The sequence below is a fragment of the Sorex fumeus genome, unplaced genomic scaffold, assembly GCF_029834395.1.
Source record: "Sorex fumeus unplaced genomic scaffold, SorFum_2.1 ptg000002l, whole genome shotgun sequence".
Classification (NCBI taxonomy): Eukaryota; Metazoa; Chordata; class Mammalia; order Eulipotyphla; family Soricidae; genus Sorex; species Sorex fumeus.
Genome location: NW_026606059.1, coordinates 77,453,599 through 77,474,516, shown reverse-complemented (window position 1 = coordinate 77,474,516; position 20,918 = coordinate 77,453,599). Strand labels below are relative to the sequence as shown.

Genomic DNA, 20,918 nt, shown 5'->3' with positions numbered 1-20,918 from the left:
TCAATTATTCTTTAGTATTATGTGATGTGTCAGCGTTAACGCACATGTGTGTGTTTAGTATTTGCTCTAATGAGAGATTCACCTGGGTTCTTGTGTCTGTAGTTGGTTGCCTTTTGTTATTTCTGCTGATGTTTCCTTTTTCTTCTCTGGGGACTCTGATTTCATGTTTTAAACCAGTGTAGCTTTTGGATACTTTGTTATCTTCCTCTACTTTTTTTCCCTCACTTTTTTGTTTTAATTTCCTTAGTTCTTTTGAGTCTTATTCATGAGATCTTCACAGAAAATATCCTCCTCTGATGGCATGTCTTTTTTGTAGCCAGCATTTTCCTTTGACTTGCTTACATTCAGGACTTTTGCACCTTATTTGCTCTTGTGTAATGTGCACCATTTTCTATACATTCATTTTGTTCCTAGTTGTACTACTGTTAAGTATAGGTCTGCTAATCTCATAAGCGTCTCAGAGTGTAATTACATTGATCATTTTACTTCTGACAATGGAGTTGTTAATCCTCTGTGATGCAGGGCTTCCAGTGAGATTGGGGGGCATCCCTGCCAGTCCCATGATCTTGAATGGTATTTTCTTTTTTGTGAAACTTATTGTGTCAGGGATGAAGTTGCCATCAAGTTGGGCATTCGCAAAGATTTGGAGTCTGGTTGCTGTGACCTTTAGTCACTCAGCCTTCAGATTCCACACAGACAGGAGTAGATGCTCGCCATGCATACAGCTGACCTATGTCTGATCCCCAGCACCCCATATGGCTTCCCAGGAGAGATTCCTGAATGCAGAGCGAGGAGTGAGCCCTGAGCACCGCCGGGTGTGGCCCCCAAACAAAACAAAACATAACAAAACAAAACAAGACAAGACAAATCACAATGCAATAGATTCTACTTGGCATGGAGACCAGGGGGCCCCATTCTGTTTGTTTCTGTTATTTTCCTTTAGACTTGTGGCTGTTCCCTCAGCCTCTCCCATGTCAGTGGTTGCTACCCACTCCCTAATGTCAGGCTACTGTTTTTTGCTTCCTCTTTTTCTGGGGTGTTGGGGTGCTCCTAAAGCTGGGTTCAGGAGTCCCAGGGAATTCTTGGCCAGCTGGGCTGGGCCTGTGGTTCAATGCATGGGCTGGAGGATGTGGTGCTGCCCAGGCCCTGCAGTGTCCGGGATTACTTGGGCCACCCTAGTTGTGCTGGGAGGCCTCCAGAGCTGCACCCTACAATTCTCAAGGGATCATGCAGTACCAGGGATCAAACCAGTATCGGCCGGATGCAAGGCAAGTGCTTTAACTCCTGCTTCTCTCTTCGTCTGTAGTGATTATTTCTCAACACTCTGCTTGTGTGTGTTGGTTGGGAGTGGGTGAGGGTGCGGGGGGTGGTGGTGGTGGTGGTGGCGGTAGGTGTGTTCTCTGCTGTGGACAGGTCTGTCCACATGGACCCAGTACTTGAGCTTGCCGGGCCCTCCTTCCCATGGAAGTCAGTGAACCTTGTGGCTCTTGTCTGGGGGCAGGAGTTTCTCCCTCCCCTGCTGCTCTGTGCTCAGAATTCTGGCTTAGAGATGTGTTTCCTTCTCCATTCACAGGCACTCATTTTCCCTTTGGCCTTTCTCCAGCTGCAGCCGTTGTCTGCTTTGCTCCTGGAGCCTCTGGGTCTCAGTAACTACTAGTCTCTCCTCCCCCATTACACCTGTTAATGGTCCACTTCCCAAGCTGCTTGTTCTTGTGCCTCTTACCCCATTCCACTCCACCTCCCCTAGTCTCCTCCAGAACCCCCAGCCAAGGGCTTGCAGATGACGAGTAGAAAAGTGCTTACGTGGGGATGTGAACTTCCCATGAGTCTGCCCCAGGCTCATTTCAGCTGCCATGTCTCCTGTATCCAGCCTTTTACAGTCTGGTCACGTTTTCTCTCCTGTCCTCCCACTGGCCTATGGTCTGGCCACCTCTTTCCTTTGTTCTGCCAAAGGTGAAAGAGAAGGTCCCATTTTTCTTGGGAGGAGCTTGTTCCTTGGATTTCAGATTGTTTGCTTTGTAATCTCAACTCTGATACTGGCATAACATTTATTGTATTGTAAACTATTTAACTTTATTTTTTTATTTTTTATTTTTTTGCTTTTTGGGTCACACCCAGTGATACTCAGGGGTTACTGCTGGCTCTGCACTCAGGAATTACTCCTGGTGGTGCTTGGAGGGACCATATGGGATGCCGGGGATCAAACCCAGGTCGGCCACGTGCAAGGCAAACGCTTTGGCCGTGTTAACTTTAAAAAGTATTTTTGACCACACCAGTGATAGGGCTTACTCCTTACTCTAAGCTCAGGGATCACTCCTTGTGGGATTGGGGGATCATGTGGAGTCCTGGAGATCAAACCCACATTGGCTGAAGTGTGAAGCAAGCGCCCTATCTGTTGTATTGTCTCTTGAGCCTGAAGTTTTAAAAAATTTTATTTTTTGGGCCACAAACAGTGGTGGCCTGAGTTACTTTTAGGTTAGTGCTCTGGGGTTACTCCAGTGATGTTCAAGACCATACAACGCTGGGTATCAGTCCTGGGCTTCCTGCATGCCCCACCCCTTTGCTCTGTCTGTCTAGCCTCACTTTGATTCTTTTCTTTTCTTTTCTTTTCTTTCTTTTTATTTTAATTAGTGAAACACCAGGAGGTACGGTTGTAGACTTACAAACTTTTGTGCTTGGGTTTCAGTTATACAATGATCGAGTACCCATCCCTCCACCAGTGCCCATTCTCCACCACCAATGATCCCAGTAGCCCTACCCCCCAGTCCCCCCACTCCACCCTGCCTTTGTGGCAGGGTATTCCCTTTTGTTCTCTCTACTTTGGTTATTTTCAAAGGCAGGAATGACATTATGTGTAGCTTTGTAATTATAAGCAGAATGAATTGCAGTTTTAAAGCATATCAGGTTCCTCAGAAAGATAGTAAAGTGAAAAAAATCTTATCCTTATTTTTTTAAACTAAAGAGTACCCTTTTGCTTTGTTTATTTTTTGTTTCTGGGCCACACCTGGTGATGCTCAGCAGTTATTCCTGGCTCTGCTTTCAAGAATCATGACTGATGGTGCTATGATGCTTGAGGAGCATATGGGATGTCAGGGATTGAAGCAGGGTCTGCATTGTGCAATGTAAACACTCTCATCGTTGTACTCTCTCCAGCTCCATTGTTTCATTCTTATTGTCCTTTTATTTTTCAAGTAAAATTTGGCCTTGTTTTTATTTGTACTGTCTTACTCCATAGGCTTGTAATGGTTCAACATTTTATAGCGAACAGTTTCTTCCTTGAGCAGATTTAAATATTCAGGAGAGCACGCATCAGCGTCCTTCCTTCTGCCTCTTGTCTTTGGGACCGTCCAGCGGGTAGGGCCAAGTAAAACTGGTGTATTGTACTGTGGTAAAAGGAGAAGGCCTCTATCACCTTTGACCCCAGTGGTTAGAGAGGAGGACAGAGGAGGAAAGAAATCAAGAAGAGAACAGGAAGAATGGGTGAACAGGCATCAGGGCTTTAGTTATTCGGTGATATGGGAGAGTGGTACAGCTATATACCCAAAACACACACTCACCAACACTAAAAACGTGAGATCTAAGCTGCAACCACTGGAACTTTGTAATATGACTTTCAAGTTAGCAGACAGGAATGGGGCAGGGGTTGGGGTGGGGATGGAATCTGGGAACACTGTTGGAGGAAAGTTGACACTGGTGGTGGGATTGGTGTTGATGTATTCTATGTCTAAAACTCAACTACCAATGACTTTGTAAATTTTTAATGAAATATAAAAATATATATAATATAAAAATATAATAAAATTGGTGATCTTCATCCCAAGTGGAATGCAGATCAGCCCCCTTCTAACTGAAGTATGAGCTATTAATAAGTAATTGTGTTACTGACGTCATTGCATACATCTTGCAAGTGGTAGGCATGTTTTTATAAATGCAAAGACTAGAAATATACATTGAATCAACAGATCTTTAAGTGAAGTTCTCAGGTGGCAGACTGGTTGCTACACTTTTATGACATGAGGTGTCTTCCACGAAGCTCTGACATACCCCAAAGCTGCCCGTTTTATTCTTCCCCTACCCTTTGGATGGGGTGATCTCAGGTTGGGTGTGAAGTGTGCTGGCTTATAATTTTGAGACCCTCCAGAAGCTGAGTCTTTCCCCCACCTGTTTTCTCTGCAGAAAGCTTCATCAGCAGTTCGAGATGTACAAGGAGCAGGTAAAGAAGATGGGGGAGGAGTCGCAGCAGCAGCAAGAGCAGAAGGGCGACGCCCCCACCTGCGGAATCTGCCACAAGACCAAGTTTGCTGACGGGTGCGGCCACAACTGTTCCTACTGCCAAACCAAGTTCTGTGCGCGGTGCGGAGGCCGCGTGTCCCTGCGCTCCAACAAGGTACAGACAGGGCACACTCAGCCACCATGGGCACTTGCAGCCAGGCGGGGGATGGAAACAGAGCAGGCAACGAAAATTCAGTCAGATCGACCGGCCCCAAACGCTTCTCTACCGTCTTCACTTTAGAGAGAAGAAATGTTACATTTTTGTCTGAATTTTAGAGCTGGCTTTCCTTGTTTTGGTCTTTGAGGGGCTTGTTTTTATCTTATTTTATTTTTATTTCTTTAGAGAATCTGAGGCTTTCAGAATTGATAAGGAGAATTTAGGGGTTAGCTGTATGGACAGATCTTTAAATGCAAGTCGTTTCAAGCTGCAGGAACCTCGCATGCATACAGAGTTCATGTTTCAAGTCACACCAGATAAGGCTTGTGATACAGCTTTTGCCTCACTTCCATAGAATTTGATGAACTTTGTAGATTTGCTTTTATCTGGGTCCCCTCAACCTCAGTGTTTCTCATTTTAAAGAGGTTCTTTCCAGCTTTGAGATTTTGTGCTTCATAATTTTCAATTTTTGGGAACTCCATACCCTTTAGCTTTGTTTTTAACAATAAATAAGCACTAGACTCTGAGATTTAAGGACACAATATTAAGCTGATACTTATGCTACATTTTAAATGTATTATTCATCCATTTTAGGGAATAGGTTAATGCTGCCCAATGAATGATTTGCTGAAATGAGCAGAAGCAGTATTTATAGTGAAACGTTTTCTCTGTAAGTTTTTTTTTAGTGTAGGATGCTGATATCCTTTTAAACATAATTTAGGTAGTATTTATGAAAAATTGTTCCTATGTGATTTCATTTCTTCATTTTCTCAGGCTACCTTTTTCTCATTATTCTGTTTGGCCTAGATTAATAGATTTTCTTTATCCTCCTCTTTCTTCCAGGCTTACCTGATTATTTCCTTTTCTTTGAGTAGTTCCATTGACAAGGATCTCTTACAATTCTGAACAGAAATGGTAGGAGCAGGCATTCCATTTTAACCATGGATGCAACATTCAGTCTTTCACTGTAGCCTTTATATTTAAAATTATATTTACTTTATAATGGTTTGAGGAGCTTTGGTCAACATCCAAGTGATGCTCAGTGCTTTCTCCTAGTTCTGTGCTCAGGGATCACTCCTGGCAGAGCTTGGGAAACCATATGTGGTACCAGGGCTGACTGCATGCATAGCAAGCACCTCACCTCCTGTACTGTTTCTATGGCCCTCACTATAGTTTTTCATAAGTGACATATATTCTTAACTTAATGAGTTTATTAGTTTTATTTTCCTGTTCCCCTTTCCTTTGTTTCTCTTGCTGTGCTATTGCCATGCCCGGGGATTGCTCATACTTGATCGTGGCTATGGTACTCATGCAGACACTGCCGTGTTTGCCAGGGTGATGCTTGCAAACACTTGTTTGTGCACTGTGGGTCACATGCTCTTGCAGTGCTCAGGGGTCCAGATAGTCGAGTTGCTGTCTCTGATCTCAGCACATATGGTCAGCACTGGCATCAGATTCAGAGTCTCACATTTCAGCCTGGTTCCTTTAACCATTGAACCACCCCCAGTCTATTTGTTTTGTTTTAATACGAGGAATAGAGATTGGATTTTGCTAAATGTTTTTTCCCCCTCTATTGAAATTTATTTATTTTTTTTAGTTTAAAAACAGGTTTATTAAACCAACTCTATATTTTATTGAAGTAACATTGGTTTATAACATTACATGGTGGTAATTCAGGTTATAAATAAATCAACATCTGTATAGATCACATTATGCTTGCCACCAGAACTCTAGTTTCCATTTTGTACTATACAGTTGACTTCTTTTATTCAATTTGCCTACCCACCTTCTCCTCCCTCTTGTTCTAACAAGATTTTGCTTTTTTATAGTCTGAGTGGTTTTGTTTCTTTATCTACCACATATGAGTGAAACCATAGATATTGGTTTTTGATATTTTTCACTCACTGTGATACCTACCCACTAGGTCCATTCATCTTTTTACAAATGATGGGATTTCATCTTTTTGTTTCTATGCTCCATTATGCACATCTCTCTTCTTTATCCACTTATCCTTTGATAGGCACTTGGGTTGCTTCCAAGTCTTGGCTTTCATGAAAAGTATGTGAGCATGGGGCTGTGTAGATCACTTGGAATTAGTATTTTGTATTCTGGGGAAAGAGGCCCCCAACGTGAATAGCTGGATCATATGGTATTTCTGGTTTTTAAAAGGAATTTCCCTATTCTTTTCCGTACCACCCAGATTTACAGGGCTTCCCTTTCTTCTGCATCCTCTCTGTTGCTTCTTGTCTTTTTGATAACCATGCTGCAAAGGGTGACGTGGTAGCTCATCATTGTTTTGACTTGCATTTGCCTAATGATAAGAAATGCTGAACATCTTTTCACATGTCTGTGGGTCATCTGTTTATCTTCTTTGGAGAAGTGATTCTTCAGATCCTCTGTCCATTTTTAATCAGGTTGTTTGTTTTGTGTCGTTGAGTTTTATGAAGGTTCTGTACATTTTTTTTTGAGTCGCACCCAGCGATGGTCAGGGGTTACTCCTGGCTCTGCACTCAGGAATTACTCCTGGCGGTGCTTGGGGGACCATATGGGATGCCGGGGATTGAACTCAGGTCGGTTGCATGCAAGGCAAATGCCCTACCCACTGTACTATCATTCCAGCCCTTTCTATATATTTTTGATAATTCCATGTTTCACATAGGAATTTAAAATATCTTCTCTGAATAATCACCTTTTTAAAAAATAAAAATCATTCTGTTATTTGTTTTTACTGCAAAGAATTTGTTTTATTTCTTAATAGATTTTGTCTAAGGATGTATTTCATGATGAACATACAGTTTACTGTGTTTTCATGCTACTCAGATGATTTCTTTCTGCATGGTTATGTAGCCAAATACTAATTTTATTTAAAGTTTTTGAAGTTGCACTCTCTCCCTGTCCCCACCCCCCATCTTTTATACCTTATCCATTCTCTTGTTCTCATTCTTCTAGTACTGTCTTCTGAGTCCCCAGGTTTATTTCTACTTAGTCTGTTTCTGTGTTTTGCTTCTTTATATTCTACATAAGAGTGAGATCATCCAGTCTTGTATTTCTCCTTTTTTTCTCTTCATCCTCTGAGATTCCTTTCTTATTGTTGCAAATGAAAGCATGTCATCTTTTCTTATAGGTCAGAGCTAGTTCATTGTTTGGTAGACCTGTTTGTTGTTTAAGTTGTGGATATTAAAGCCCTTACCATCATTGTGTTGGCACCAATCTTCCTTTATATATTTTATATATTTCTTATACATTTTGGTGTTGTTTGGTTGAGTGCATTTGTATTAATACAGATTATGTCTTTTTGCTGTATTGATTCTTTTATTATTATGTAATGTCCATCTTTATCTCTTGTTACTTTTTTTTTTAAACTGGAAGTTTGTTTTACCTGACATAAGTGCAGTCTTTTGTGCTTTTTAAAGTTGGCAGACCAGAGAGATTGTATAGGACCTAAGGCTTGTGACTTGCATGTGGCTGACCCTGGATCAATCTGAAGCACCACTTGGTCTCCCAACCTTTGCCCCAACCACCATTGGATTTGGCTCCAACCCTGACCCAAATAAAGTTTATCAGTGACTTAGAATACCATTTTCTACCCCTTCCCTATAAGGATTTTCTCACTACCTTAAAGTGAGCCTCTTTTAGACAGTATATAGTTGGGTTTTGTTTTGTAATTTATTATGTTTTTAAATTCATAAATTCAACCCCTTTTCTTTTAGGGTGACTATTGATTTATGGTGTTTTTCTTGCTGCTGCCATTTGATTTTTTCTTTCTGGTTCTATTTATCACCTTGCTTAACTTTTTTGGGGGGGGGGACTCATACTCAGCAGTGCTCAGGGCTTACTCCTGACACTGCGCTCAGAGATTGCTACAGGCACGGGGCTGAAAGACCAAGTGGGATGCTGGGGTAGAAACTGGGTTGACCACATGCAATGAAAGTGCCCTATCCATTGGATTATCATTTATCCCCACCTTGTTTAACTTTTTGATGAACTTTTTTTTTCATTTAGGCTATAGAACACCATTTGGCGCTTCCTTTTTTTAAAAAAAGTATTTAGTTTTAAAATTTTTTTTAATTGAATCACCATGAGATACAGTTACAAAACTTTCATGTTTGAGTTTCAGTCATACAATGATCGGAAACCCATTCCTCCACCAGTGCATATTTTCCACCTCGAATGTCCCTAGTATCACTCCCCACCCCCACCCTACCTCTCCCCCTGCCTCTATGGCAGACATATTCTCTATTCTCTATTCTCTCTCTACTTATGGGTATTATGGTTTGCAATACAGATAATGAGAGGCCATCATATTTTGTCCTTTATCTACTTTCAGCACACATCTCCTATCCTGTGAGATCCCTCCAACCATCATTGACTTAGTGATCCCTTTTCTATCAAAGCTGCCTTCTCCCCCAGCTTGTGAGGCAGGCTTCCAACCTTGGAGCAATCTTCCTAGCCCTTGTCAGTAGGCTGTCCTTGGGTGTTCATCTTCTATTATGTTATTTTATATTCCATAAACGAATGTAGTCATTCTATGTCTGTTTCTCTCTTTCTGATTCATTTCACTTAGCATAATCCTCCCCGTGATCATCCATTTACAAGCAAATTTCATGACTTCATCTTTACTAACAGCTGCATAGTATTCCATTGTGTAGACATACCAAAGTTTTTTTTTTAACTAGTTGTCTGTTCTTTAGCACTCAGGTTGTTTCCAGATTCTAGCTGTTGTAAACAGTGCTGCAGTGAACATACAGGTGCAGATGTCATTTCTACTGTCATTCAGCACTTCTTGTAAGGAATGTCTAATGACGGTAGACTTATCCAACTTCTGTCTGGGAAAGTCTTTGTTTCTCCATCATGTTTGAGAGGAATGGTGTATTATGGGTTGGGAGTATTTTGTGGGATGCATATTCTTTGCTTCATTCTGTCAATATGTCGCTTCATTCTCTCTAGGCTTCTAGAATTTCTTCTGGGAAACCTGGTGGGAATACTTGATTTTCAGACCCTGACACCCCCCCACTCCTCACCCTTCCTCCCCCAGCTGCTTTTACTCTTTTGTCTTAGTCAGATCATTTCACTAATGTATGTCTTTTAGATAGGTATTTTTATTGATTTTGATAAATAGATGTTCCCTTAGCTTTATGTGTTAGTGTGAACATTTCCCAGTTTGTGGGATCTTGCCTATCAGTGTGAGAATAATCATATGAGGCTGGCACAGATACGAATGCATTTCTTTCTCCAATCCCAGAGAGGGTGGTAGCAGCGGGATCCGTACTGCAAGAGCAGCTGCCTTTTGGATTTCCCGAGAACAGCAGTTCAACAGTGGGCCTTCTGGGTCTGGACTCTGGGTTTGGCATTTTGATTAAAGGTTTTGGATTCGAGTTAGAGTTAGCAGAGGGCCCAGAGAGATGGTGCAGCAGGCAGGGCGCTGGTCTTGCACCTGGCCAACCCTCCTATTATCCCTAGCACCCCATATCATCCCCTGAGCACTGCCAGGTTTGATCCCTGAGCTCCGAGTCAGGAGTAAGCCTGAGCACCAATGGTTGTGGCATCAGAACAAAACAAAGCAAAAAAAAGACAAAAATGGAAACAAAATAAAGCAGAGGAAGGCTGAAACTGGGAAGAGGGAGACAGTGAACACCTTTGTTAACTTCTTTTCCTGGCATCTGTTCTGGAAGCTATAGTTGTGATGAATGTTGCTACCTTATCTGGATCGGGTATTTTATAGATAACACAGAGCAGAGGCCAAAGTGGAAGGCAGCCCTGAGATGGAGCAGAAAGGATGAATAAGCCTTCAAAAATTACTTCTGGAGGTTATGTTTCTGTTCTCATCCTGGAACTTCCTTGCATTAATATAGGCCCAGAGACAACTGTGGCTTGCATCCTAGAAGTCTGTGGGCAGGGGAGAGGGATCTGGGACCTGTACTTCAATTTCCCCACTATATGCTCATTGCAGATTCATTAGATTTCTGGAAGGATAATGAAGTTGTAAAGACTGACATGGCTTCTCTGCCTGACGCTTCTCCTATTTAACAATGTCAACCAGGCTTGTTGAATAAGTTTCTTTCCCAGATTTTGCAAGTTGTCTGCTATTAGCTGTTTTTCAAAGCAGCTCTCTTCTTTCTCTTTCTCATTTCTTCTTCTGTGAGACCCACTATTTTTTTAAAAAAAATTTTATTAGTGAAACACCATGAGGTACAATTGTAGACTTACAAATTTTTGTGCTTGGGTTTCAATTATAGAATGTTCGAGTACCCATACCTCCACCAGTGCCCATTTTCCACCACCACTGGTCCCAATATCCCTCCCAACCCCCATACCCTCCATCCCATCCTTCCTCTGTGGCAGGACATTCCCTTTTGTTCTCTCTCTCCTTCTGGGTGCTGTGGTTTGCAAAAGAGGCATTGAGTGGAAATCATGTTCGGTCTATAGTCTACTTTCAGCATGCATCTCCCATCCAGGGAGGATCCTCCCAACACCCTTTATTGGGTGCTCTCTTCTCTATCTGAGCTGCCTTTTCCCCACCATGTGCGGCTGACCTCCATTAGATTCATTAGATCTCTGGAAGGATAAGCCATGGAGTGAACCTCCTGGTATTTATCTCTGCTATTCTTGGGTGTTAGTCTCCTATTTTGTTACTTTATGTTCCCCAGATGAATGCAGTCTTTCTATGTCTGTCCCTCTCTTTCTGACTCATGATACTGACTTTCGCTTAGCACGATACTTTCCATGTAGTACCACTTGCATGTGAATTTCATGACCTCATCTTTTCTGACAGCTACATAGTACTTCATTGTATAGATGTACCAAAGTTTCTTTAACCAGTAATCTGTTCTTGGGCACTCAGGTTTTTTCCAGATTCCAGCTATTGTAAACAGTGCTGCAATGAACAAATAAGTGCAGATGTCACTTCGACTATACTTTTTTGCCTCTCTGGGATATATTTTCAAGAGTGCTGAAGACTCAGTATTTCTTGTGGTGCCTGTCCTAAGAGTCGGATAGCCCATGTTTCGTTTATTTCTTTTCTTTTCCTTTTTTTAAAATGTGATTTATCTCTCTTTGTTCACATGAATTGTGTGGATTTTTCTGTTTGGACTCACAGATCTATGCCTCCACTGGGCGTGTCTCCTTCAGTAACACTCAGGGGTACTCTTGATCTTATTTCATGAGCCCTTCACATAAGAAATCTTTGCTAGTTTCTTAACTTACTGCCTTTTCTTCTATCTACTCATTAACTTTATTCTTGAACTCATGAAGTTGCTTTCCTGAGTTTTATTTTGTAACTTGGTGAGTGCTATTTTGAATTTTTTTGGGGGGTCACACCCGGCGATGCACAGCGGTTACTCCTGGCTCTGCACTCAGGAATTACCCCTGGCAGTGCTCAGGGGAAATATGGGCTGAAAAATCAAACCCGGGTGAGCCTCATGCAAGGCAAACGCCCTACCTGCTATGCTATTGCTCCAGCCCCGCTATTTCGAATTTTTGGTTGAATCCTAATCTTCCATGTCTCTGAGTTTTGTCTGGGGAGAGTTGTGCTTTTTGCGTGTCATTTCCTGCTCCCTAGTACTTGTTAGCTGTTGTTCATGTCAAGGAGAGTAAGGCAGAGAGCATCCCAGGTTACCATTTTGGTCCAGTCCTGTTCATTTTTATAACTCCCAGTAGTTGATGGTCTGCCCAGGGGCGAGTATCTTAGTCAGTAGTTAGATGGAAGTCCTTTAAGGTAGTGGTATTTATTTATTTGGGGGATCACACCTGGCAATGCTCAGGGCTTACTCCTTATTCTGGACTCAGGGAATCACTATTGGTGAGCTCAGGGAACCACATAGATACTGGGGATTGAAACTGGGTAGTCACATTAAAGGCAAATGCCCTACTATTCCGGCCCTGAGCAGTGGTTTGCAAACCATAGAAATATGTAATCATCACAATCAGACTAGAAGCCTGACCACTAGAGCAAAGAAATAGGTGGTTGTCCCGTTGAGGTGTAGTGAGATGAAAGGTTCAGACTCAGCTTTTAGATGCGTGTGGAGTTCACAAAGGTCCAGAAATTAGCCTTGTCTTGTTTTGTGGGCCTTTGGGGTGGTCAAGAAGCTGATGTCTCAGGAGTTTGGGCAGTGATCGGGCTGCGGAGGACACAGGAGACAGGAGGTTTGTGGCCGGGAGTTTCTGTTAGCAGCTATGGGACCATCTGAGGTGTTTGTGCCCGTCCATGAGCTGGGGAGTGTGGTTAAGTGGTCAGAGGTCTGTGGGCCTGTTTTTTTCATCATAGTTTTGTGTATGCTGTAACCAGTGTTGCTCGGGTATTTCTTGCCCGGTGCACCGGAGTCACTTGTGGAGGTACTTGGAGCAACATCAAGTGTTGCTGCAGATCGAGCTAAACCACGAGCATGCAGTGTGTGTCCTTCAGTCCACTGAGCTGTGTCCCTATGGCCATAGGGGCTGTGGCTGGGGAATGGTGCCGGGCCAGCTGGGAAGAAGGCTAGGAAGTCAAGTCTCCTGGTGTGGAAGTGCAACTTTATCCTTGTAGAGACAGCCTGACTAGCTGTAGGTCAGCAGAAGAGTGGAGGCAGCGGACAGGCATTCCCTCGAAGAGTTGGGTTTTGTCTCAGGAGGTTCGAGGTGGGGAGCAGGATTCTGGGATGTTGGTCCATGGGGGTGAAACCATTGTTCATTGCTGCTCTCAGCTGCTTGCTGGAGGTGCAGAGGGGCCTCCTCTGGAATTGACCCTTTGGGTCTAGGGGTCTGGAGAATGGGTTTCCATTTTGTCCTCTGCTGGGTGGTGAAAGGCCTCCAAGATGGCACCGCTGGCCACTCCCACAAAACAATCAAGGCTGATCAGTCTTGATTGTTTTGATTTTCTTGAGAGCCTTGATGTGCCCTGTGGATCAGGCACTTTTCTGGTCACTGTTGCTCCTCTGGGTCGTAAGGCCAGTGAGTCTGCTTGCTGAGAGCTTAATCTCGGTTTCCACTTGCCTGAGGCTTTCCCGAACCTCCTTCCCTTCTTTCTACTCTCCATGGAGGGGCTGACCGGACTCTCTCTGTTCCCCAGGGTGAGGGTTCCCACAGCACAGCTTCCTCCTGTTAGCATTCTGGGTGAAGCTTAGCACCTTAACGGCTGCTTTCTGCTTATTTGCCCTGCAGGGCCATTCCTACCTTCCCATGTCATCTTTCAAGTTGACTTCTGAGTTAACTGTGTAGCTTTGATCTCACAGTGGAAGCTGGCAAGAGCAGGTGAGGCTTGGCCTAGCCCTAACCAGCTCTCTTGGGGATGCCCTCTCAATCCTCTGTCTCCAAGGCCTGCGTTTTCCTCTTTCACTTGTATTACTTACCAAGCTCTTCGTTACTCCTTTGCTTTCAAAACATTTCTCTTCTGTAATGATTTGTTTCTCTCTTACTTCACTTAGTTCCTGGAGGGCATATAAAATGACATAAATGTTATGTTTCTGACATCTAATGTAAGTGCCTTCTACATCTTAATGAATACTTTGTAAAGGACTTAACAAAAATCTTTTTTTTTCCTTTTTGGGTCACACCCAGCAATGCTTAGGGGTTACTTCTGGCCCTGCACTACTCCTGGCAGTGCTCCTGTCAGTGCTCAGGGGACCATATGGGATTCCGGGATTGAACCCTGCTCGGCTGCCTGCAAGGCAAACGCCCTACCTGCTGTGCTATCGCTCCGGCCCCAACAATTTTTTTTTTGACTGAATGGTTAGCTGTAGATGACTTAGATTATGAGTAGTAGTTTCAGTTTTAACATTTGTAGAAATGAAGCCATCAAGGGTACAGTGTCAAGAAGGTGCACTACATCCTTCCATGCAATGGATGTACTTGACCAGAGAAGCTGATTAGAAAACAGTGTCATTGTCCTGAGGGCTTTTCATGTCATTTTAAACCCAATTCCTGAAAGTCAACCTTTACTCTCTACTTTATAGATAAGAAAGTACAGGCTTAGTAAGTGTAAGGAAATTACATAGATTCCAGCTAGAGTTGTTGCTTAAAAAAGGCAGAATTTTAAGACAGATCTGTCTGATAGTCTCTAACAGCCTGTATTTCAGTATAATTCAGTTCTATCCTTCTGTCATGTGCTATGCTGCCACTGGAGAAACAGTAATATCTTAAAACATGTTGTTTTTTTTACCTTTTATTTATTTATTTTAAATTTTTATTAGTGAAACACCATGAGGTACAGTTGTAGATTTACAAATTTTTGTGCTTGGGTTTCGATTATACAATGATCAAATACCCACCCCTCCACCAGAGCCCATTTTCCACCACCATGGATCCCAGTATCCCTCCCACACTTAAAACATGTTTTGATTTTGATTTTTAATTTATGTAAGTTCTTATAACATATCAGATCTTTATTATTGCATTTTATTATCATTGTTTCAAATGAAAAGATGTAGCATTTGAGTTAAAGTTTAGGCTCTCCCTGTGTTGTTTTGATCTTAATCATATCTTATTCTTTTTTCCCCACTTTACAAATATTGAGAAATTGTGATTTATAATAATCAGTTGTAATCAGTGATATTTTATCTCTGATGACATTTTCCAATTTAGAAAATTTATTAGTCAATGGGACCAGAAAAAACTTTTAGAAATATAAATAAGTCATATAAAATTATATTTTTTCTAATTTTTATGCTATAAATATAAATAACTCATAAAATTATATTTTTTCTAATTTTGATGCTATAAGATGAAATTAAAACTAACAGTGATGCTATCTTTCATGTTTATATACATAAAAACTTTTCTTTATATTTTAAAGTTTATTCTCATTAAGATAACCAAATGTTTAATTAGGATTCTATTTGTTGAAAGAACATTTTCTCTTTTCTGATATTTGTTTATTTAATGGCTTTTATAGAATTGATTCTGTTTGAATTTCTTGATAAATTCTAGCATATAGCATGCTCTTGCTTTAGTTTATATTTGTTTTAAGAATTAAATTAATTATTTCTTTTTCATTTTGTCTTTTCTGTCCTTTCTAACTTGCTTTCGTGGACATTCACACCAGGAGGACAAAGTGGTTAGAGTCTTTTTTTTCCTGTCTAATATTATTTTTTTCTTATTATTGTTACTGCTAAATTTAATTTTATAGCTGTGTTTAATTTATATGCTTCTAAACATATTTATAGTTTAGTGCATGATAATTAATAGACATAAGACAGACCTTAAGCATGCTGATTTTATTAGAAACATGTATTACAGATGAAAATTGATAACTTTGGTTCTTAAACAGGCTTACATCTTTATAATTTATTATTTCTTTTAATGATGTCTCATAGCATTTTCTTTAGTCCTGTAATGAAAATTCCTTAAACTTAATGAAGGCATTGCATAAACTAACATGGTATAATTCTGTGAAATTATCATTGAACTGGTCCAAATTTTTAAAAGAAAATTCTGAGTTGCTAGGAAGATTTAATCTTTGTAATGATGAGTCAATAGCATTGGGCATAAATTTTTCTATGTACATTAATAAAGTACATTGGATACTTATTACAAATAAGTATTTAATGTACTTATTTGTAATAAGTATTTAATGTATTTTATTCTTCTTAATGGTGTTCCAGAGGTTGGTGAAATATCAATCATAAATTTGATAGTGAATATAGATATAATTATTCTAATATTAGGCATAGAGGACTTCTCTGCAACCTAGGGTTTAGTTGCATATGTCCACTCGAGCAAATCGATGAACAATGGGAGGACAGTGACAGTGACATGAGAACTTCTAGGAGTCAGGATAAAAGAGCAAGAAGTAATTGCCACTCTTTTAAATCCATTGTTATTTGAATAGGGATCTGCCCTGGACTTTGTTGTGTATCTGCAAACAGGGATGAAAGTGTCCTATTCTGAGTCTTTTTGATGAGTCAGATGAAACTTGAGGTTTTTTTAAGTTTTCTAAATTCAGATTGGCATCATACACAAAGGGAACATCCTTCTGCTGAGATCTTCCAAACAGTGCCTGCCTTGGTTTTGATCAAGCGGAGTCTTGTTATTCTTCTCAGTCTCAGTGGCTAGTTTAGGGATAATGTAGGTGCTGGCAAAGAACAATGTGGTTTTGGGATTAAATCCCTGAGTGGAAAAAAAAAAGATACTATGCAGACTTTTCCTTTTTAACCAATGAAAGTTACACAGTTACACTAAACTTTTGAGACAGTTTTTAAGTACAGTCAATTACTGCAGACATGTCAGGTACATCCTTCTCACTCAGGGCGGGGTCCCTGGAGAGCCCACCCACTCCCTACCAGCCAGATTCCCTCAGTGACTCCAGAAGTGCAGTTGAAAGCTCGTGCAGTCTCCAGAGACGCCCTTGTGTCCAAGGATGCAGAGTTTGAATGTTTGCAGTGTTTTCATAATGAGTCCTGACACCTGTCCCAGAAATGAGACATCTCACAATAACCCAATTATAGAAACGACATTTATGTATTGACACGATTTCATCATGTGACAGTCTGTATTTTAAGCCAAAAATGAACAAACGGGCTAGAAAGTACTGCGAGTAGGGCACCTGCCTTGCACATGGCTGACCCGGATTTTATCCTAGGCACCCCATATGGTTCTCGGAGCCCTGCCAGGAATGATCCCTGTGCAGATAACCAGGAGTAAGCCTTGAGCACCTCTGGGTGTGACCCTCCCCTACAAAGACCATTCATTGACAAACATAAAATAACATTATCTTTATATGAAATATTGCAAATAAAATTGAACAGGTCTCTTAATGACACTGAGTAGCAAGTATAATAGGACCTTCAAATAGTGATGAAAATGGTTTATATAATCACTGAACTCACGTTACCAGTTTGTGCAAGAAGGGTTTACTCAGCGCCCGCCTCACACATTGACAGGGAGAGCACTAGATGGGAACATCCTCCCAAAAGGCAAAACCAGGGAATATGAGTGACAGTGGTCAAGAGAGCTTCTAGAGAATTGAACCAGGACCTGCCGGGTAGGATGACTGCAGAGATCAAAATAGGCTTCCTGTAGCTTTGTTTCATCATTGTTCATTGGCTGTTGTGTACCTTGAATGGTCAGTTGACCAAAGTGTATTTCTCATTCTTCCTGCTTCTGAGCTAGCGTTTTTGTTGAAGTTACTCATGTTCTATCTCCATTGTCTTATAGTGGGGTGTGTTGGGGATATAGAACATATCTTTCATTGGATAGGTCAGTGGTTCCTGATGATCCACACTTGACCATAATGCTATGGTTTGCTCTGCTTCAGAGATCCTGGATTCAGAGGGGATTTAATAGTTGGATGAGACAATGGGATTGCCTTCTTCTGGGAGGCGGTGAATATGTTACATGGAAAATGTTCTGTATGGATGGGCCAGAGTGATAATACAGCAGGTAAGGCACTTGCCTTGCATGTGGTTGACCGTGGTTTGTTCCCCTGCCAGGAGTGATCCCTGAGCACAGAGCCAGAATTAAGCCATAAGCACCACTGGGTATGACCCCCCAAACCACAATTAAAACCAAACAAATAAAAGAAAGTTTATATGGAATGTTAAATAGTTGAAAGAACATAGGGATTTGAAACCTTGCCAGAGATTTGAAAAACTGGGGGAAAAATTGAGAAATGTTTTAAGCTTTCCTTGAAAATAGTTAAGTGGGAATGCTATGGTTCTAGCCAATGAGAGGAAAAAGAAAAAAGAAAAATGCATGAGAACTTCCAACTGGGCCAACCGGTGTTCGATTCCTCCACCTTCGATTCCTCCGTCCCTCTCAGAGAGCCCAGCAAGCTACCGAGAGTATCTCGTCCACATGGCAAAGCCTGACAAGCTACCTGTGATGTATTCGATATGCCAAACACAGTAACAACAAGTTTTACAGTGTTACTGAGCCCGCTCGAGCAAATCGATGAACAATGGGAGGACAGTGGCAGTGACAGTGACATGAGAACTTCTAGGAGTCAGGATAAAAGAGCAAGAAGTAATTGCCACTCTTTCAAATTCATTGAGCTCCCCACAGCCAGTGAAGATTAGAGAAAGCCAGAAGTCATCAGAGCTGATATCGTTAAATCACTGATCTGACACCACTGGAAGCTTTTCTCCCAATTTGCTTCTGCCCCCAGTGGTGAGATTTTCTCTTTGAACCAAATAACATTTCTCCCACCACTTTAGTGGAATGGTGCAGTGGGGAATCCATGCAGATATCTGGAGTTGTGCTTCAGAAGGTCAGACCCAGCTTCTTCAAGTGCCTGGTTATCATTGCCTGGATTTTTGGTCTGTTTTTGCCTCTGTTAAAGACTCAGCACTCAGGTTCATAGCTGTTCATGTAGTACATGCAATTTACTTCCATTGGCAAACAGTAAACTAATATTAAGATGTTGGTTGTAGAGGGGATATTCTTTTTTGTTTTGTTTAATTTTGGGGTCACACTGGCAATGCTCAGAGGTTACTGTAGTCTCTGTGCTCAGGGATTATTCCTGGTGGTACTTGAGTTACCATATCTGGTGTGAGGAATGGAGCTTGGGTCAGCTGTGTGCAAGGCAAGTGTCCTACCTGCTGAATATCTCTCCTGTCCCCTGGGATACTTTTAATATGAATATATTCTATCTTAAATAGAATAAAAGTAGGGAGACTTGACATTTTTTCTTTCTTTTTTTTTTTTTTTTTGGTTACACCCAGGGTTCAATCCTGGTTCTGCACTCAGGGATCACTTCTGACAAGGCTTGGGGGACTATATGGGATGCTGGGGACTGAACCCAGGTTGGACTCTGCAGTATACTTTATTATTTCCCCAGTCCCCCCAAATTATTTTTATTTAAAAAATATACTTGAATGTTTTGCAGATTTGAGGTCATGTAGAAAAACGAGAAAACTCAATTTCTGTGTTTAAATATATTTGCTTTTCTGTTAGAATTTGTAACCTTATATGTTTTTAATAAACACAGATCTCATGTCTAGTGAGAACATAATAAAAATATAGTTTGGGGGAACAAATTATATTTGTTTCATTGTCTAGAGACGATATTATTTTCATGTAAAGAGTACTTAGGGAACTTAGCTTCCTGTTTTCCCTTTTTGCACCTGTTATGACTGTTCTTAGAATGCCAATCTCTCTTGAGATAGTAATAAATAGAAAATTTACTCATTTTTGGCAAGTCCATAACTTTTAGTACAAAAACAAAATGTTGTTAATGGTTATTGTTACTGATGTGAGGGTGTGGAACCTGATAGAAGACTGTGGTGTTTTTCACAGTTCGCGCCCTGCTCTTCTGAACTCTGTTCATTTTCATTGCAACCCGATGGCACATGTAGAGACTCCCACACCCTTGGCAGTTTTCTTGCTGTCCACAGTTATACTTGTTTGGAGTTGCAATTTAACAGTTACTTAAGAACATTTTTCAAGTTATGGTATATGTGACTGATTTTGTTTTCCTGGGCGATAACTCTGTGGAGCTGAAGTCTTGACAATGGCAGATTAATTTGTTTATTATTTCTTGTTTTGTTTTTGGAGGGATTCTTCCTGGCTCTATGCTTGGCGGTCAGTCCCACTGGCATTCAGGGGACCGGAGGTGCAGAGGTGTGGACTGGGACATCCAGCATGCAAAGCATGCTCTCAGCTTGTTGAGCCAACTCTCTCTAGCCTGGCTCTAGCATTTTTTTTTAACACATAAGTGACCTTAATTTAAGTGTTCTAAAAGCTGAGTCAAAGGCAGTATCAGCCAATTCTTAAAATAACGTTACAAGTTTAAATACCACTGCTACTGTTCTTTTGTTGTAAGCCTGAAATAGATCATAAATCTCTTTTTGTGTATGAGTGTGTGTGGAAGGAGGGGGACAGGATTTGGGTCAAATCCAGTAGTGCTTGGGGGCTACTTTTATGTCTGTGCTCAAGTTTTGCTCTGGCAATGATTGGGGAGAAATTCAGGGCTAGAGGTCCAACTGGGATTGGTTACAGGCAAGGTCCCCTGTCCTATTTATTCCTTTGACTCTAGATCACAGTTCTTAGCAGGTTCAGCAGGAAAACCACCAAGTGTTTCATCAGGCATAAAAAGGTAATTTGAACTAGTCTTTAGATACCATACCATTGACTAGGAATATAGGAAAGTATCTAGAAAGCAGAATGTTTTTAGTAAAAACAGAGGCTGCGGAGTATTTGACTATATACTTTTGAAGTGTGATGAAAATTTATAATAAAAATTTTAACACATCATCACTAATTATCTCTTTCCTCTGAGTAAATGAACACTTGAACTTCAAAAATCTGACTTTCAGCTGGAATTATGGCTCAAAGGACTGGGGCGCATGGAGAGCATGGATTTGAACCTTGGCACCAGATGGTCCTACAGGCACAATTGCCAGTGAGCAGTCACCAGGCACCAAACCAGGAGAAGCCAGAGAGCACTGCCAGGTGTGCTCCCAATAAACAAATGTCAAAATTCTGGCTCAGGGTTTTTTTTTTTATCACACCCAGCAAAGTAGAGGGGTTACTGCTGGCTCTGCAATCATGAATTACTCCTGGTGGTGCTCAGGGTTTCATA

At 41.3% G+C, this 20,918-nt stretch overlaps 1 protein-coding gene across 43 annotated transcripts in view; it reads left to right on the top strand.

Moving 5' to 3' along the window:
* Nucleotides 1–20,918, top strand: part of RIMS2 (regulating synaptic membrane exocytosis 2) — a 564,867-nt gene that overhangs the window by 116,801 nt on the left and 427,148 nt on the right. For 27 of the 43 annotated variants that reach the window (XM_056111697.1, XM_056111663.1, XM_056111766.1 and 24 more), the window contains 2 exons: nt 4,177–4,387; nt 15,444–15,455. In XM_056111697.1, the coding sequence (XP_055967672.1) occupies nt 4,177–4,387; nt 15,444–15,455 (223 nt within the window). The remainder of the gene's footprint in view (nt 1–4,176; nt 4,388–15,443; nt 15,456–20,918) is intronic. The other 16 variants (XM_056111705.1, XM_056111680.1, XM_056111654.1 and 13 more) reach the window with 1 other exon arrangement.